Source organism: Colletes gigas, unplaced genomic scaffold (genome assembly GCF_013123115.1).
Source record: "Colletes gigas isolate AHSC1104 unplaced genomic scaffold, ASM1312311v1 Colletes_gigas_Sc00028, whole genome shotgun sequence".
In the NCBI taxonomy this organism is placed as follows: domain Eukaryota; kingdom Metazoa; phylum Arthropoda; class Insecta; order Hymenoptera; family Colletidae; genus Colletes; species Colletes gigas.
This window is the reverse complement of record NW_025106657.1, coordinates 218,403-238,362: the sequence shown is the minus strand read 5'-3', so window position 1 is coordinate 238,362 and position 19,960 is coordinate 218,403. Positions and strand designations below refer to the sequence as shown.

Sequence of the window (19,960 nt, the reverse complement as noted above, 5' to 3'; positions counted from 1 at the left end):
CGACACGTATGTCGTTTACTAACATTTTTAGTATCTTTAATATCTAAATTCATATATATATGTACCCAATGATATACTTCTTGCAATTATCTTGTTTCCACTTGCTAATAAAAATATATTTATCACGTATCGACAAATTTGTAATTAAAGTGCCGATATACAAGTTAAAGGGTTTTTGTTATACGAAACAGAAATTTATTTATAAAATTAAAGACATAATAATGTATTAAACGTGGAAGCTTTATTAAACAGTAAATACCTTTTATCAAAGCTGTGATATATTCTAGGATAAAATTATTTGTGTAATAATTTGAAAAATAAACTTAATTAATTCAACTACGATAACACTTTATACACAAAAATACACATAAATTTTATATGGATACTATAAACATTTATTACGTCACATAAGTACAATTGAACACCAAGGGGTTCTAAATTATTATTTTTGTTACGTTATTAATACGTTTAAATTAATGTAGCTTAAGGCTTTACATATTCATAAATAATTTACTCTTGATTTGCTTACACAAATACATACTCTCTTAAATATATTTTACTCTCTGTACAACATATGAACAAGTGTATATATATATATTGTATATATGTATACATATCACAATCTTTCACTCAAAATTCATACATCCATACCGCATACAAGATAGAAGAACTTCGAGGCATCATATCGATAATTAGAATGAAAATTGTTACAACACGGTCGACGAAGTGAAACAGATTAATTGTGTCGCAAATAGCATCCAACTTGACTACAGCACATTCATTTTCAAACGTTTGTTGAGATCGTTTATGATAGTTTAAAATTGAAACGCATACGGACCAATGCAATAAATTACATTGGCATTCGATGAAAAACAGCTGCACAAAACGAATTAAAATTCGAACAATAATTATGAGTCATCATAAATTTTGCAGAGTTTGCAATGTATTCCCTTATGGTATGCAATAGTTACCAAATACTAAGAACAACTTTTATACTGTTATAATGTTGGAATCTATGGTTTAATAAAGTTCATTCGCCTGACCAAGAAAATTTTAGCTGAATAATGTAACTGCTCAGCTATTGCTATTCGTGTCAATAAAGTAATTTCCTTTTCCAATTTTTCTTAAAAGCTTAAATCACACTTATTGTCAGCTACAGACTAATTTTTAAAACGAACAGATCAATCATTAATCACTTATAAAAGCAGCAGTTCCCTTCATTGCTAATTGTTGAGATTACGTCAAAATTACTGTAAACATTAATCTTGATTTACTGTACCAGAAATCGACAAAGTTTGCATTATTGGTAAAGTTTAAGTCAATGAACCCACCCTACAATTCACTACTTTGAATGTTCTTTTTTAGCGAAACTACTTTTCTTACAACCATCATACACGTCACAAATTTTGCTTTGTGTTACAGAAGCATATTATTTCTAGTTAGATTCGTAACTTATATAATAAACGTATTGTACTACCTGCATTCAGTCTTTGTTGATAAAGTAATTAAAAGTCATGGAAATCATTGTGTACGTTAAACTGTAAAATTAACTAGGAACTACAAATAGGATAAAAATATTTACTTAATCTGGGTCCCGATTTCGTAATAATTTCAATCTGCCTTTCTGTATTTATGATTTCATCATTTCAATCAAATAATTATTACCAGTAGTATTTATATATGTAACTATATATTTATATATATATATATATCGGGCAGCTGAATTAATTTTGCAACACTTTGCTGTGTTTAAAAGTTAAGGAAGATTTATTTCAATCGTAGAGAGTACAAGTTTCTGAGAAGACTATATAATTCCAAATTCATATAACCGACATAAGGCCAACAGAATGCATTAAATTCTGAACCAATGTTCAGACAATCTCTGATCTTTCATTTCACAAGTCAAATTGAAATAATCTTTCCATTTGTTAAACAGTTTTAATTCAGTTTAGGAATAGTATAATTATTTAAACATTTGCTTCTCTCTTGAGCTTTGTGACCGATATTAATTATCAACGATTCGTCATGGCAGTATAGAAATGGCAGCTTATTAAGTGAGACGGGTGATCTTAAACGGGTGAAAACAGAGACTAATGTGCCGTCCATTAGTTGAAATTGAGATTCTCTTCATAGAGTTTCTTACGTGGCAGAGATATTCACACCTGGACGAAGTAATATGTTGCAGACAATACCTCACAGTCGTTTTGCAAACTTTCCTGTAGTAACACTCAGGTGTAATTTTTCATTTAGTAAATTCTGATCAATTCCCTCGACTGTCCGCTCAGTCGCGTCAATCTCCCGAACTGGACGATTTACCACCGTCAAGCGTTTGCTCATACAGGCAAAGGGCACGATGAACAAACTCATATTGTTCAGCCGTTTGAATCATACCTCCTCTATCATACCTAAAAAAAAAGATGATTTTTAAATTACTTACAACTTTAATATTTTCTGATTATATAACAAAATTTTAATTCAATCTAGCAAATACTACATACCTCATTTGACATAAAATGCCCAACACATCCACATTTCCGTCTCGTAGTAATTGTATCATTCCGGTTGCTAAAGCTATGAAACATCCGGTCCGTCCAATTCCTGCACTGCAATGAACAACAACCGGTCCTGATAGAGAATTTACTTCCGCAGCTAAACTAACAAGGGTATCTGCAGCTTCGGGTACAGCATGGTCCGGCCATGAATCAAACCTAGAAATATTTATTAATGTTACATCGAAACATTAACATTAGAATATTTTTAAAAAATTAATAAACTTGACAAAAATTACCAATAATGTTGCACATGTCTTCTTTCTCCTTCGTATTTAAGTTCTAAATCTCGGATAGTGTAACCATCTCTGGTATCAAGAGATATAACAGTAATGGTAAAAGGTACAGCTTGTATGCGACTATTTTTATCCTGCGGAAAATATGCCTCGCATTTTGTTTTGGCGGCTTCATGTAGTTTTGTCATCATAACAATAACGGGGACTTTCTCTGCCCAGACCATTTTCCAAAAATCATCTACCGTGTGAGCCAATGGTCCCTGTGTTGCAATGTAGCGGGCATCTTCTCCGTCATATCCCTATTAAAGGAAATATATAATAATACGAAACACCATACACAGAAGTTATAAGTTTTACAAACATTTCTACTTTATACATACCCGAATGTAGTTAGCGTTGATATAACTGGAAAGCGGATCATCAGAAGAACCTGGTAGAACTACTCGTGATTGCGGGTTTGGTAGTACAGAACAATATCTATTTTTCACCCAAGATCCGTAAATACCTAGTTCCTCGGGTAAATTAAGCGGAACTTCCCAAAATTCTTTATGCAATGACGCTGGATCACTGACAGCCTTCTTCAGTTGAGTCCTTGATAGAACGTTTCCAGCGCTTAACAAAAATTCTTCTGCTGTACATTCACGAGTAGGTGTAACTACATGTGGTGGACTTTCAGGTGGTGGTGCCAATTCTATAGTCAAACTAGCACTTGAACCGCGTCGTTCTAGTAATCCTTTCGCTCTTACGCGTATAGGTTCTGGTCTGCGTTCTGGAGTTGCCACTGACATCACCTACAAACAAAATAATTTATCAAAATTCTGAAAGTTTTTATCATAATTTCCCATTTCATTCTGAACATTTAATAAATATACCTCAGGTAAACCAGTAACTGGTCGTACAGACTGAATAGATACAGATGGTTTTACTGTAGGTTGATGTACCCATTGGCCTTCAACAGATCCTTTTGTAGTTTTAGCAAGCTTTCCCGAATGACACACAGCACCTTCCTCTACCAAACCTCTCCTATCACCATCTTCTGAATCCTTTTCACACGACATTTGTTTCCACAGCCATAACAAAATCTAAACACAAGTGAAACATTATTGCAGACTGTTTCGTTCCAGTATGTATATTGAACTTATTATAAATGAAATTACACAAAAATAATATCTTACCAAGAATGTAAAGAGAATAGCACCAGCAATGGCACAAAGTGCTACAAAGAGGGATAACTGCCAGTCTAGCCATGGTAAAGCTCCAGTGGAACGTACCTCCTGTCCTGCACGGGTACTGAGTTGAGCTGCTTGCAAATCCATTCCAGCATCATCCAGTCCCGTTATGGACTGTGGGATCCTATGTAAAACAAACTTGTATATTCAATGTGATTTTTATTAAATAATAACCACACATGAAATACAGGGATTTTAAGAATATACCTGTGACGAGATCTAGCAGACATTCCCTCGGTAGACGGCAATAAAGAGATAGGCAGCACTGTGTCTGTGTGCCACCTTTGTTCAGTAATTAAGTAAAACTTCTCCAAAGGATCTGAATTATCATCATTGCTCGAAATGTCATAATAGTTTGCGTCATTTACATAGTGTTTAGTCAATGGAGTACTTGTACCTCCTGCAAAAGAAACGAAAATATATTGTAGATACAGATATGCTAAGCAAAATTTATTTCTTTACATGGCAGTACCATGTAATCGAATACTAACGTATATGTATAAAATATTCTTTAAGAATACAGTGTTAATTTTAGTTATCATTTCTGTTATCACGAAAATTACGAATGCATCTTTAAGATGTCGCAACACACAAGACACTGTCACAACGTTACGCGTTCAAGTGGGTATAATTAAATCAAATTATTACTGGATGAATACAGTTACACATATTATTAACGAAATACGAGACTCCTTCCCGTTGCCTTCATCAACAACGTATTCCACTTCACGGCAATAATGCCGATCATGATTCTAGCCGTCGGAAAAAGATTTCGTGCCGTCGCACAGGAAGTAAACATCGTGCGTTAATTTTTATGAACGAAGGCACCAAGGAAATTCTGAAGCGGGGAAGGGTGACAGTGTAACGAGCAGATGGATACACCAATTCAAGGAGTGCATGTGACAAGTGGATGAATAGCATCGTTCCCAGTCACGAACACAAACGTGCATGGCCGTGTCCGTACACGCACCTCCCGTTTCCACACAGCATGAAAACAACGAACACAAATAAACTACATCCTGTTTTCGGAGCGTGTGTACGCGGGCAACAGAACGCACAGATCGAACAGCGCGATAGGAAGAACGAAGAAGGACGGTTCCTGTTAACGATTTGATCCGATACCTTTCGCAAGAAGCACGCACGCCAAGAGCACGAGGATCGTGTTGGACAAAGCGAAGAACAGGCTGCGATTTGAAACTAGCGGCTGCGTAAACGTGTACACAGCCATGTCGATGCCGTTAGCAGAAGACCAGTCGATCTCGTCTGCGCAAGCCTCTCGTTCGAACTGTCGAAGACGCTGTTCGGGTACCCTGACCTGGGCTTCGGTCAGGCTCGGCCTTGCACCAGGTTACGTGCGGGAGGAAATACCAGCCAATCGGCGAGCAGACGCACGCAAACGGGAGCCAATCCCGTCGGCAGTTTACTATCAGCGCCGGGAATTCATCGGAAGGGACTCAAGGTGAATGAAAGCGAAGCACGTGCAACTAATGATAGTAAAGCGCATTCGGAATCAAGTTTTACGTTTGCCCATTGAGACCAAGTGAGAAGGTTATTCCGTTCCAGGCGACGAATGCATGTCCGCTTCGTCTCATTTATTGCGACAAACGCGTTCTCACGCAGAAAATGCTACGCTCGCTTAACGGAAATACCAATTTTACGCGCCAATGCCAGAAGTTGGATACCAGAACACGTCTTAAGGAAGAAACATCACGGTAATTTGTACGAAGAAAATTTATTTTATTTCTTGTGCATTTTATAGAGGATCGAAGCTTCGAATTCTTTTCAAATTTTACTTGAATCGAGCCAAAATTGACGAACAAGTTTTTTTTTGAGTAACAATGAAACTTTGTATGCATTTTTTTTTTAAACCATATTTTTCAAAGTAGTCTAGTGGGTATTTCCAAGATCACGGTAATAGGTACAAAGAAAATTTATTTTAGTTTTTGTGGATTTTCTAGGGGTATTGAAGTTTCGAAAATGTTCTTTTCAAATTTTACTTGAATCGAGCCAAAATTGACGAAGAAGTTTTTTTGGAGCAAATCCTATTGACGACTAATAACGAAACTTTAGATGCATTTTTTTCAAAGTAGTCTAGTGGGTATTTCCAAGACTATACATCCGATCGATTTAAAATTTTAACAAATTGATCATAACATAAACGAATTATCATTAGTTTGATTCTTTACTTGTATTTTTTTTTAATGTTAAAACGTTGTGTAAACATGTAGAAATAAGACTGCACTTTTCGATCCATTACGGTGATATGAAACCAATTATGAAAGTATATATTCCATTAGCAACTTTTCCACATGTTTTGAGCTCTTATTTATTGAAAAATTCATTGAGATAGATGTGCATTAGGTTTAGTAATATAAAGAAAATAAAATTCTCTGTTCACTATAATCACGTTCACAGTCTAAAAACCACACATTTGCGTAATTGAATCTAACTTTCGAGATTATTAATAATTCTTAATACAATTTTAACAAAGTATTTATAGAACATCAAACAATATATTTAAAATTCAGAGGCTTTGTTTTTCCCCTTAACAACGCAAGAATTAATTTGTACAATATCGTATTTGTATTCAGTAAAAATTAAGGAATAACTCTAATTATTAAAATCAAAAAATTGTTTTTCTAGCTATTAGTTATATCTTGTATATACATTGAAATCTTTAAGTCAGCTCTACATATTTATATTTAAAACATTACCAAGGGAAACATTAACCAGAAATTAAGTGGTAAATTAATCATTAATCACTGTTTATTGGCCACTTATTTAATGATAGTAACTATCATGCAGATGATTGAATGATATCTGACTGCAATTTTCAATTGCTTGCTTTTAAAAATAAGCTAGTTGAGCTAGAACGGATATTCCTTACAATTAGCAAATACTAACTGGCAACAATGGTTAACGAAGGATAAACAATTTGATGTATGTTTTAATAATTTTTTAAGAACGTAAAAGCTCCAAAAGTACGTATGTACTTTGTCGTAAAAGAGAACGAATTCACATGAAACTCAGAAAGAACAAAAAGAAAACGAATTTCATATTTTAAGGGAGGTAGGATTCTCTTTTTTCTTTCTTCTTTCCGCAATATGAACAAACATTTTTGCTGGAATTTCTACGTTATTCTTATTGTACATTTTTGAAAAATTATGGCATAAATGAAAGTCTCGATTCTTCATTTAAAAAATTAGATATCCTAGACAAAATGACTGATTGTGACCAGCAAAAAAAACCTAATCTTTTGGAATTAATATTAACGACCGTTCTGCCACTTTAAAAATAAAAACATATCTGTGTAATTTGAACATTATCTATGGGAACGTTTATAGGTCACGGATAGCCGTCACGGTTGTTAACATTAAAAGAAACATTTTTACGTTGCGCTGACGCATCCCGAGAATGAATCATCCTGTAATCGTGCGGCATGAAATTAAAGTTTCTCATGAAAAAAAAAAGAAAAGAAAAAAAGAAAGAGAAAAACGAGTCGAAACGGTTGTAGCATTGCTCGTTGTCTGAGTTTGAATTACCGTGCACTAAAATACCGTCGAAGCACTGCCTCATGTTTGCGCAAGTGTAGAGCATCGCGTATTTTTCCAGCCAGAAATTGTAAAAAAATCGCAGTTCCTTGTCACTTTTTAAACACATAACGCTGGCCGATTAATATGTGCCCGATGATGAAATAATCTTCGCTTATCTCGCAACTGGCTACTCGATGCAAAACACGGTATTTAAGCGATCGCTGCCTCGCGTTAAGTAATTTCGCGCTCCTCGTGTTGGTTTCTCTGTTTATCGGCTCTTTTATTGGCGGATTCTCGAAATAATATTCGACCGTACGAAAATTTAGGCGTACGTCTTACGCGTTTCTCAAGAATATCTCGGTGATTCAGAAAACCGGATGCTGGCCATTCATCCCTGCCATATGCCCGACATCCAATATTCTCTCTGCCCAATCATTCTCTTGTTCTGCTTATATTTCGTCCATCTTTTCGCCCCGCGAAAGGAAGCTATCGAATTAAAAACGTTCAGTCTGCCGTCTCGACACAAATTATCATTGTTCCTTCATCGAATTTCTCCGGTTTCATTGTCCGAATTATTTCTACGCTTTCTTCGAACGATGTGTTGATTTTAAAATCCAATTGTTGCGAAGCTGAGGTATTTCGATGTAAATTGAGATCGAAAAATGTTTGTAAACGAATAACATTGCATTTGTATAGTTTGTATGTTATATTCGATCGATATATAATATTATGTATTATATAATGTTTTTAATACTTTTAATTGGCTTACGAGGCATACCAATCGCTCGCGTTACAGCACTTCTACTGTATTTCTCGTAGCTGACGTTCAATGAACTCTCATTTCTCTGAAGCTACACATTGTCCACTGATGCCTGTCACTCAACAATGGTAACCGGCTATCATTGTTGTAGCAGCAGCTGAAAAATCAATAACCAGTGTAGCAGAACCGAATCTTCGAATCTCCCATGCGTGTCCCTTTTCTATAAATTCGTGAATTCATTTGGTCGAACATGGTCACGAGCGAGTGAACGCAACTCTTGCGTTATGTGCATGTACTGGTATCTTCTTTGTGCAGTTGAACGTGTGAAAGCGATGTAACTCGTGCTGCACTTTGCGTTGGCTCGAGTCTCGGTTTAAAAAATATACATATACCGCACAATTTATCGACAAACCGGAATTCAACAACGCTGCTTGTTCTGTTCAAAATTAATAGTAGGTCCGACTACTTTGCATATCTCGTATCACAAACAAGAGAAACGGTAAACAAAATTCCCACAAAACGATACAAAGCGTTGTAAGTTTGGAAAATTTAACGATGGGACGAGGATATAAGATCATCTTTCGTATTCAAAAGTCGACGACGAACGAGGTTTAATAAATCGTTTTGTGAGATATTGAAATCACGACACAATCGATTTCCATTGTTGTCGATAAAAAGGTGGAAAGTAAATGGAATGGAGCGATTCAGACGATGCGACGCTAGGGGAAATTCTCACTCGAGATGAACTTTTTACGAAAGTACGCGAGCGTGGATCTGCACGAATCGTAGGGCGGTCGTGCCACTGACTAAATTAGAGGTTCCATTCACCCTTCTGAGGGAGCTTGTGAGCTTTCGTAGGGCGCACGCAGCCAGACACGCAGTTGCGTAAAATTGCGCGCCGCTGATTGGTCTCCGAACGTGGATAGCGTGGGTGGTGCCTGGCTGTTTTGCAAGGGTTTTTCGACCACTTTGTCGAGTTATTCTTGTTATATATAAAGTTCTTATTCGTGATCAACGGATTGTAATTGATCGTACGATTCGTTAAGTTTGACAAATTGTATATAGGGTGTTCGGCCACCCCTGGCGAAAATTTTATTGGGAGATTCTAGAGGCCAAAATAAGACGAAAATCATGAATATCAATTTGTTGATTGAGACTTCGTTAAAAAATTATTAAAAAATTAAATTAAAAAATTTCAATTAATCCTGGAAAAATTATTTTTAGTCCCGGGGGTGAATTACAATCATTTTTGGTGAATAGACATGTGGGATCGGGAAGGTAATGACTCCGCCCTGTTCCGTTCCGCACAATTTTATTGTTGCTGTCGTACAACGACGTGACTCGTGGTGCGGGTTACGCTCGACTCTCTGGTACGATCATCGCCACCGTACCAAGAGGCCTTCAAAAACAAAAGACGGTCAGAGACGACGACAACGGCTTTTCGGCTCACGCGGCTCTGGTCGTCTCGTGTGCAACCATCGTCTCGTGTGCAACCATACATTGTAGCGGCTTCGAACGGCTAAGGCGTATGTGGTGCCTTGGCCGCCACACTACCCCCCTGCCAGTAATTGGCACAATTACGAAAAATTGACCGACTACATTACCACTACCATTTACTCTACTATATAAAATACGTTATCCTAACTAAGATTTACATTACAGTATTTGAACAGAGTTGAAAAAAAAAGGAATTTACATGGAGTTTAATATATAATACGTAATACCTAAAAATACATGAAAGTACATAAAAGTGATGGATAAAAATAAATGGTATATGATACTTATTATAATAATGCGCAAGCCTTAAGTACTACCGCGTAATTTGAAATCGATCGGGAAAACGTACGCGTCTACCTGAACGCGTAACACGTTGCTGTATAACCGGCGCATTGTCAGGTACGTTTGTTTGTGTGACCGGCTGATTTTCTATGCTCACGGGATCCGGTCTGTTTTCTGCTAGCATATAAGCAGGCTTTAGCCTTTCAATTGATATATTTATTTCCTTACCTCTAATGTTTATTGTAAATGTTTTTTCGCCTCGGCGCACTACGGCGTATGGACCTTCATAAGCGGGTTGTAAAATAGTTTTGGCTGAATCTGTTCGGATGAAAACATGTGTTGAACTGCTAAGATCTTTGAAAACGAATGTACGATTAACGGAATGGCGTGAAGCATTAGAGGGACTCAATTTAGAAAAATGGTTGCGTAGTCTATTAGTAAAATCGGAAGCATTTTCTGTGCCTTCCGCTGAATGCGAAGACAAGAACTCTCCCGGTAATCTTAATGGCTCGCCATAAACTAATTCCGCTGAGGTAGCGCCGAGGTCTTCTTTCCAGGCGGAACGAATACCGAGTAGAACCGTCGGAAGTATTTCTGTCCACCTGTCGGATCCGTGGCACCTTATAGCCGACTTGAGCTGTCGGTGAAAACGCTCTACCATCCCATTGGCCGCTGGGTGATACGCCGTTGTGCGAAGGCGTGTGGATCCAATTAAATTGTTCAGCGCAAAAAATAATTTGGATTCGAACTGCCTACCCTGATCGGTGGTAATCCGTACGGGAGCACCAAACCGCGCTACCCAACCGTCATAAAAGGTTCGAGCTACGGTTTGGGCCTCCTGATCGACCATGGGGAAGGCTTCCGGCCACCGCGTATATCTGTCTACACAGGTCAGACAATACCTGAAACCTTCGGACACCGGTAAAATTACTATGTCTAAATGAATGTGTTCGAATCGCGCAGAAGGTTTAACAAATGTAGCCAATGGTGCAGTCACATGACGGGAAATTTTTGATCTTTGGCACGGTATACAGCAACGTGTCCACGTGCGAACATCTCTTTTAATCGACGGCCAAACATAACGTTGCGTTATGAGCTTGATCGTCGCGTTAATACCTGGATGTGATAATACATGTAACATATTAAAAACTGCGCGTCGGAAAGGAGGGGTGACATAAGGTCTTACATTCTTAGTCGAAATATCGCAAAAAATTTCGGAAGACGTGCCAGGCAAGGAGACTTTGCGTAATCGCAGGCTAGATTCGCTATTCAACAACCGCTGCAACTCCTCATCCTGGGCTTGCGATTTTGCCAATTCTTCGAAATTAATCGAGTGGTTAACCGTTTCCACTCTGGACAGTGCATCGGCAACGACGTTGTCTTTACCGGAAATATGTTGAATATCTGTAGAGAATTGCGCAATGTAATCTAGGTATCGGAATTGTCGAGGAGAGCATTTATCTAATTTCTGTTTGAAAGCGAAAGTTATGGGTTTATGGTCTGTAAAAATCGTGAAATGTCTGCCTTCGAGCATATGTTTGAAATGTTTTATTGCTAAATAGATAGAAAGTAGTTCCCGGTCGTAAGCTGAATACTTCTTTTCGGCAGATCCTAATTTCTTAGAAAAGAATGCTAATGGTTGTCGTTCGTTGCCGACGCACTGATGTAAAACAGCTCCTACGGTGTAATCAGAAGCATCGCAGGTAACCGACAATGGAGCGTTGACCGCAGGATGAGAAAGCAGGGTTGCGTTTGCTAAACTATTTTTGGTATTTTCGAAAGCCTGACGCGCTTCCGAAGTCCAGGCTATCAGGGTCTTGCCCTTTAAATTGCCGGCTAGAAGGTCGTTCAAGGGTGCTTGAAAGCGAGCGGCATCTGGGATAAAACGGCGGTAAAAATTAAGCATTCCCAAGTACTGCCTCAAATCCTTCGCGTTTTTCGGAAGGGGAAATGACTTTATGGCTTGTACCTTGCCGGGCAAAGGTTGAGTGCCGCTTTCATTTACCCGATAGCCTAGAAATTTAACTTCTTCCTGTCCGAACGTGCATTTATTCGGATTAACAACAATGCCATAATCTTTTAATCGTTTAAATAATAATTCTAAATGGCGCAGGTGATCGGCTTGGGATTCTGAGGCGACCAAAATGTCGTCTATATACGCGTAACAAAAATCGAAACCGCGTAAAATTTCGTCGATAAAGCGCTGAAATGTTTGCGCGGCATTTCGTAACCCGAACGACATGTACGGGAATTCAAAAAGCCCGAACGGCGTTGTAATGGCCGTTTTTCCGACGTCTTCCGACGCAACCGGAATCTGATTATAAGCTCGGACGAGATCTATTGTGGAAAATACCTTTTTGCCACTCAGTTGTTGCGCAAAATCCTCAATGTGACGCACGGGGTATCGGTCGGGAATTGTCCGTGCGTTTAACGCTCTATAGTCACCGCAAGGCCTCCAAGCTTCTTCGCCCTTCTTCGGAACCATATGAAGGGGTGCTGACCACGCGCTCTTCGAAGGACAAGCGATGCCCATCTTCACCATCGCGTCGAACTCCTTCTGGGCAGCCCTGAGCCGGTCCGGTGCAAGCCGCCGCGGCTTGCTGGAAACGGGTGGTCCAGGGGTTGTCTCGATGTAATGCACCGTTTGGTGCGTAGTCCTCATCGGGGTGCCGCTAGGCCGTGTAAGTTCCGGCATCTGCATCAGGAGCTGGTGGTAAACGGTAGTCCCTGCTACTGTCTTCACCGACGGCGTTTCATCCTCGGCTCGTGTTCCGCGGACCGTTAACGACGTGGTCCGATCGACGAGGCGACGATTGCGGATGTCCACCATAAGATCGAAGTGATCGAGAAAGTCTACCCCGATTATGGGTTTTGTAACATCCGCAACCACGAATCGCCACACGAAATCCCGTCGTAGGCCGAGGTGCAGGTTTAACGACACTGTCCCGTAGGTGTTAATTACACTCCCATTCGCCGCCGCCAGCTGGTACTCCGATCTTTCTCGCAATCCGCCTAGCAGGCGGCGCGGAAAAACGCACAAATCGGCCCCGGTATCCACTAAAAATTCCGTCTTCGAGCTGTTGTCTAAGATGAAGAGGCGGCGTGATGCTGGATTTGTGTCGCTGGCCGCCATCAACGACTCCCCAGGTCGTTTCCCTGATCCGTGGCGTTCCAATTGCACGGTGCAACGCACCTCTGCGCGGCCGGACCGAACCGCCAATGGTACCAGCATTTCCCTTGATGGTCCATTTGTCCTCCCGCGGGCCGCTCTCGCGATCGCGATAGAGATCGTCTGCGGTAGCGCGAGTTTGGATGATTTCGGTGGGTCCACCTGCGACGGGAAGATTGCCCCTGGTCCACCAAGGATTCACGGATGGCAGAAATTTCCTGCCTCAAGGAAAGAGCCAATTGTGACATCTTAATGTTTAACATGGCCTCGATGCTCGGGCCCGGCGGGGGTATTTGGCAGGATGAAGATACGCTCGTAATCGCGGCCTCCGTGACGTGTACCCGCGGTGTCATCGTATCCGCGACAGCGTCTGCCAACTCTGCCACCTTATCCAGCGGGGTGTCCCGCTGCGTGGCTAAAATCACCTGCATATTAGCAGGTAGTCGGCCCATCCAAAGCGTCCGCAATACACCGTCCGAAAAAGCCGTACCGGCCAATCCGCGCAGGTGACGAAGAAATTGGGACGGTTTTCTGTCCCCGATTTCCTCGTGTTCCAATAACCGCCGCGTTTTCTGTTCCTGCGACGCACTAAGCCGGCGAATGAACTCATTTTTTAGCGTCGTGTACGGATCCGCGGCCGGGGGATTCATGATAATGTCTCTTACTTCCGCGGCGTGTCGCGCACTTAACGCGCCGAGAATGTACCCGAATTTCGTGGTCTCCGACGTTACATTGGATACCTCAAAACTTCTCTCTACCATTGAAAACCACATCTCCGGGTCTCCCGGACAAAACTCGGGTATCCGTACAGCGACGCGATCAACCGCCAACGGCACACGCGCGGATGTCCCTGCGTTAACGTTAGGGTCAGTCATTTTACCAGTCTTAGTCACAAAAAAAAAATAGTTTCACCGCACACACACACCGCGCTTACTATTTGTCAGACCGTGTCCTTTTCTTATGTCCTTAACACTATACACTTATTTCTCTACCCTAACTAATATTGTCCGTATACGAAAAATGTCCAAATTTTCTTAAAAAAACTTTACTTGCGCGGCGAGATCACGTCGGGGTCACCAATGTGGGATCGGGAAGGTAATGACTCCGCCCTGTTCCGTTCCGCACAATTTTATTGTTGCTGTCGTACAACGACGTGACTCGTGGTGCGGGTTACGCTCGACTCTCTGGTACGATCATCGCCACCGTACCAAGAGGCCTTCAAAAACAAAAGACGGTCAGAGACGACGACAACGGCTTTTCGGCTCACGCGGCTCTGGTCGTCTCGTGTGCAACCATCGTCTCGTGTGCAACCATACATTGTAGCGGCTTCGAACGGCTAAGGCGTATGTGGTGCCTTGGCCGCCACAGACATAACCCCGAAATCCTAAGCACTCTCGAGAAAATAATTCGAGTCGGTGCTGAAAATTTACGGCGCAATTAAGAAATTTTAAATCGTTCTAAAAAAATTATTTTTGATTGCAAGGGTCAATTACAATTATTTTTGGTCAATACATATACCCTCGAAATCTTGCCTACTTTCGAGAAAAAAATTTCTTCCGAAAATATAATCTGAGGCCTGAAATGGTTCCCCGAAATTTCATGAGTATCTTTAAAATGTCATAGCTTCTGAACGGGTTGGAGGATTTTAAAGTTTCAAAATGCAAACAACGCGTATTTTGATGCAGAATATATAGAAATTTCAAAAATATTCGAAAAGCTGTTCGTTAACCCCATAAAGTGAAAAAAATCCCATAAAAATGGTCCAATTTCCAAATAGCCATAACTTCTACAATAGTGAACGTATCTCAACGAAATTTAGTATGGAAGTAGAGCTCATGGATACCTACAAAAGAGTATTAAACAACTTTTCCGTAGAACGTCAAGCAAATTTATTAAAAATCAAAACCTTATTTTTAGGAAAATCGACAAGGGGGTAGAAATTTTCGGGCAAGATTAAATAATTTCAAATCATTCTGGAAAAAATGTTTTCGATTTCAGAGATCAACTACACTCATTTTTGGTGAACACATATATCTTCAAAATCCTATTCACTTTCGAGAAAAAAATTCAAGAAGGTGGTCAAATTTTTCGACAAAATGAAAAAGTTTCAAATCGTTATAAAAAAATTATTTTTAGTTGTGGGGGTCAATTGCAATCATTTTTGGTCAATACACATCCCCTCGAAATCCTACGCACTTTTGAGAAAAAAATTCTTTACCGAAAATATACTGTGTGTACACTTTTATCTTTACTATCATTTAGAAATATTGTATACACGTCGTAGATAAAGGTTCACAATAATCATAAAATTAAAGAATAACGTTTAATTTCAATCCACAACTTCAGACAACGTTCACTTTATGCCAGATGGCGAATAAAAATATAATACCGCAGTTAATTTACAGTTTTGACTCTACTGAATAGTTACAGGAATATCATTCTAATTTTTATTTTTATTTAACCAGTAATAAATAGAAGGTTGTTTGCTTTTATTCGATATTCGAAATGTATCTGTAATTACAAATTCTAACCATCTCTACTTTGGATGACCCTTGGATGACTTAATTACCCTTATACGATTTAAACGGTATTTAAATTAGTGTTAGTTTTCCTCGTTAATTATTTTACGACAATTATATATATATATAACGACTAATTCTTAGCGTATTTATATTAATGTCACTTACAAAGAAGGTATCGTTCAGTTATTAAATATAATTAATAAACAGAAATTTGAAATATTAATCGCTACAAAACTAGGTAAATAATTGAAAAGCTATGGGTTGAAATTAAACTGTATTTCTGAATCTTTTATCTCGACCTTTCGTTTTAGCTTTTCTCGAGAGAACAGGTCTTTAACTAAAGAATACACACATACAACACGACATTATGTACATGATCTGATAGTGCAGCCTAGCAAACTATAATCAATAATGAAGCGAAATATAGTGATAGATACGTGAGGTAGTAGTCTGTCCTAGTAAAATTATCAAGTTACTAATAACAAATCATATAGAAAAGAAAAATATAATTTGTAGATTTAGATTCTCTTACACATGCTAGGCGCAGCTTCGCAATAATCATAAAATTCTATTAAATTCGTTGATTCGATTCAAGAATTATGCAATTTTTGCTCGTTCAACACGATATGTATCATTCATAATTTTAATTTTAATTTAACCAATAACACAGAAGATTGTTTTATTCGTTACTCGAAATTTTTGTTTAGATATTTTGCTCGTCCCCACTCCGCACGATGAATATTTTAATTTGTTGTTAGTTTTTCTCATTACGACTATTCCTTTACAATTATCGATTCGTATGGCAGATATCTGATAATTATTTCACGATAGATACAGCAGCGATTACATACACGTAAACGAATTCTGAATAAATAACTGGACGTGTAATAATAGCGTGATCGTTTTAACATATATCGTTGATACATGAATTTATCTGATAATCACCGTACAATTATCGACGTATAACGAGACAGGGTAGGCCGTCAAAGGATTTTGCTATTCGCGCGACTGGATAGGAGCGTCTATAAAGTTCAGTGAGCGCTCAATGAAATCTTGTTGAACGTTTACTATAAAGACTTCGTTATTCACCGCGAGTCGTTGGCCGAGGTCTTTGCGACCAACGCTGATAAAGCGCTTTCAAAAATCGCCCGTCGAAGGTTCCCATTGTTTCTTCGACGCTCGCCAATCGAAGATATTCAAATTTAACAATTCTCACGATCGATTCAATCTACGCGCCTCGTATCTTTTATTCGTCGAAAACTCCGTCGACGTGGAACGCCCCTCGATCCCTCGAAATTGTTGGAAAAAAAGCGAAAATGTCAGACGGCTCGAAAGGGACGGAGAAAATTGCTGAAGTTGTCGAGATTATTATTCGACGCGTGGGTGGGAAAGAAGATCGCGTTATGTAAGGACGGTTTCTAAGGTCAATAAACGTAACTGCTATCTGCTGTACCTTAATATTTCCTTTCGGTGTGCGCTGCCAGACAGTGAAAACGATGTCTTCGTCTCGTGAAAACGACGGTGCCTACGCGTTGAAAAGCAGAAGAAAAGAGGATAATCCTAGGGCGATTTTCCCGATGCTTGTACGCCGAGCACGTGCGACGTGCTCCACTCCAAGTACTTTTTTTTTTTATCTGTGATTCTCTTTCTTCCGCTTCTCGCACCTGGAATGTTACGCAAATTGGTATGCATACACGCAGACTGTATATATTTAAAAAGACTTGGAACTTGTACATAACGTAAGCATTTTCACAAGCACGGCGAATTTAATAGAAGGTTGTCGTACGAACGAAACGAGGAATCATTCATTCACGAGATAAACAATCGAGGACCATTTTCGTTTCGGCTATTCATATTTCACGAGTGTCGCGTGGTTGCAGTTTTAATGAAAAGATGATACGGAGTTGTCCCCGCTGAAGCAAATTAGACCATGCCGAATCGATTTCTCCGTTCTAGGTTGTCTCATGACGGAATGACTCATGGGAACTGTACGTGACTGTTTATTCGATTTTGTTAATCAATCTAGTTTTCACTCGAACTCTAAATCGTTTGAAATTTGAAAAAATCTAGAAACGTACATTTATTGTTACTATCTGTACCGTCGAACGTGTGTATCGTTCGCCGATAAATCGATTCACGCGAATTGTCGTGCATAGCGTTCCTGGACACTATAGTCCCGTAAAAATATTTCCAACCGTACGAAATACTTACCACTTTCGACCGTGTACCGTAGCAGCGTCTTCACAACTTTAAACGAACATCAAACACTCGCCAGTCTGTTTCTCGGTCAGCTTCGTTCCGCTGGTCTCTCGGTCTTTCTCGCTGTAGGTAAAACTTAAAAAATTCATCGCTTTACGTCTCTCGCGTTTCAAGAAGCACGGTTGGCAAACACCAGCCCGACGGTCCATTCAGGGAGCGTCGAACGAAGATCTCGAGTCGATCCAACCCCTTCACGATTGCCAGCGGCTGAAGATCCACGCGCGTTTCCCGCGTTAAACGGTTCTAATCGGTCCTGGTGGCTCCGACCGCGAACCTCGACGTTGGTTTCCCTCCGTCCCGACGACGATGGTTCGATCGCGTTCTAAATGGATTTCAAAGTCTCTGTCCACGGCGGCTCGAACGATCGACGAGGAGAGGGCGAGCGATTCGCGCGACGCCGGCTACTTGCATCGGACGCATCTGAATGGCGTCTGAACGGGTTGCAAAATGACGACCAACTGCATTCACCACCTTCGACGGCCGTTGAGGGTGGCGAGGTGGAGTGCAGACGCGCGCATTCGTGACACGGATACGAGGCGACCCACCTTCCCCTCTTTCACAGTACGCGGCCTCGCTTCATCCCCTGAACGCCACCCGACAGGGTGCTGCGGCTACTGATGGTGTCGTTCTTTCTTCTCTCCAAGTGCACCGCCCGTCCTCCCGCCGACCAGAGTACCTGCATACTTTTCCGCCGCCATCCCTTCCTGCTCCACGCATCCCCTAAACTCTCCTCGCGATGCCTCCCCCGTGTGTGCGCGTCCGTGTGTCTTTCAGCTCCACCTGTAACCGGGGTGTTTTTCATGCTACATTATTTTAGGACGAAGATAGTTCAAGGACAGTTTTAATCCGACCGCGTCTGGCTCGAATTGATGAGCACGGGTCGCGCGTATTGACCTATTTCAGAGTTGTTAGGGTAATTCGGTTTTGGAAGCGTTCAACGAATCACTGGGTGGAAAGGTGAGGATGGGATCGATAAACGCGGGCGACTTTTAAAATAAATTCACCCCTAAAAGCGAAACTGATACCTAGCGGGGGCGGGGAGGGGAACGCGATAACGCGTTATGACGGTGTCTATCGGTCGTCGGGATTTAGAATTGTCATAATGATACACTATATATGTAGAACGCATGCTTATGGCTACAGCAGTGGTTCTTAACCTTTTTTTTTTTTTCTTTCACGAGTTTAGAGTCGCATCGAACAACAGGGGTTATTAGCGACTATTATTATTGGCCTATGGTAGTTATTTGGTTGGAAATTTGTGGAGGAAAATTTATAGGATTAGCGAGGGTGGTGTCGTAGTCTTCACAGATTGTCTAGAATTTCGATGGTTTTGCAGAAAAATAGTAGTATGTTCTGGAACACGGGTGAAGTGGTCGCCTCGGTGATGTTGTCCATGATTTTCAGGCCTCTTCTGACCTGTTCGTATTTCCTGCAATCGAGGATGATGTGACATCAAGAATTGTAACGAGTCAGCTATTCTATAGCACTATATTCTATAGCCAGTATATTCTATAGCAAGGGGTTAATATACAAAAATGTAAGAAATACGTAAGATACGAATTATTATGTTTAGGAGTCGAGACAACCCTTTACAAAGCTCCCATTCCATTAATTCTATTAATAAAAATATAAATTTGCATAAAAATTCGCAGTCTAATAATTATACTGAATTTTACTTTTAAAGTGTATGCAAAATTTTGAATCTCGATTCTGTTTTGATAAAAAGAGGGGTATGAGGCTGAAGAGGGACTTTCTGGCTTCGAACAGGTTGAAAATCTCGATTGAGCTGATATTCTCCTATACCTGCACCCTTATTTTGGTAGTAACCCTGTGTCAAATTCGCTCACTATACTGACTTGTTCGAAGAGAGTGGTATGTAGTTGAGGAAGAACTATCACAGGTCATGAACCTGATAGTGGTGTTG

At 40.1% G+C, this 19,960-nt stretch overlaps 1 protein-coding gene across 2 annotated transcripts; it reads right to left on the bottom strand.

Annotated features, from left to right (window-relative positions):
* Window positions 1-491: 491 nt before the first annotated feature.
* Window positions 492-17,334, bottom strand: LOC122401773 (tyrosine-protein phosphatase non-receptor type 5-like). 2 transcript variants are annotated; one of them, XM_043404123.1, is made up of 8 exons: window positions 17,231-17,334; window positions 4,222-4,414; window positions 3,961-4,138; window positions 3,658-3,867; window positions 3,166-3,576; window positions 2,789-3,084; window positions 2,499-2,708; window positions 492-2,405 (listed from the first exon to the last, which is right to left on the bottom strand). In XM_043404123.1, exons 2-8 carry the CDS (start codon window positions 4,242-4,244, stop codon window positions 2,291-2,293), a joined length of 1,443 nt encoding a protein of 480 aa, XP_043260058.1. In that variant the 5' UTR covers window positions 4,245-4,414; window positions 17,231-17,334; the 3' UTR covers window positions 492-2,290. The 2 variants fall into 2 exon arrangements, with proteins under 2 accessions (XP_043260058.1, XP_043260057.1); XM_043404122.1 differs by lacking the exon at window positions 17,231-17,334 and adding an exon at window positions 5,137-5,280.
* Window positions 17,335-19,960: the final 2,626 nt, after the last annotated feature.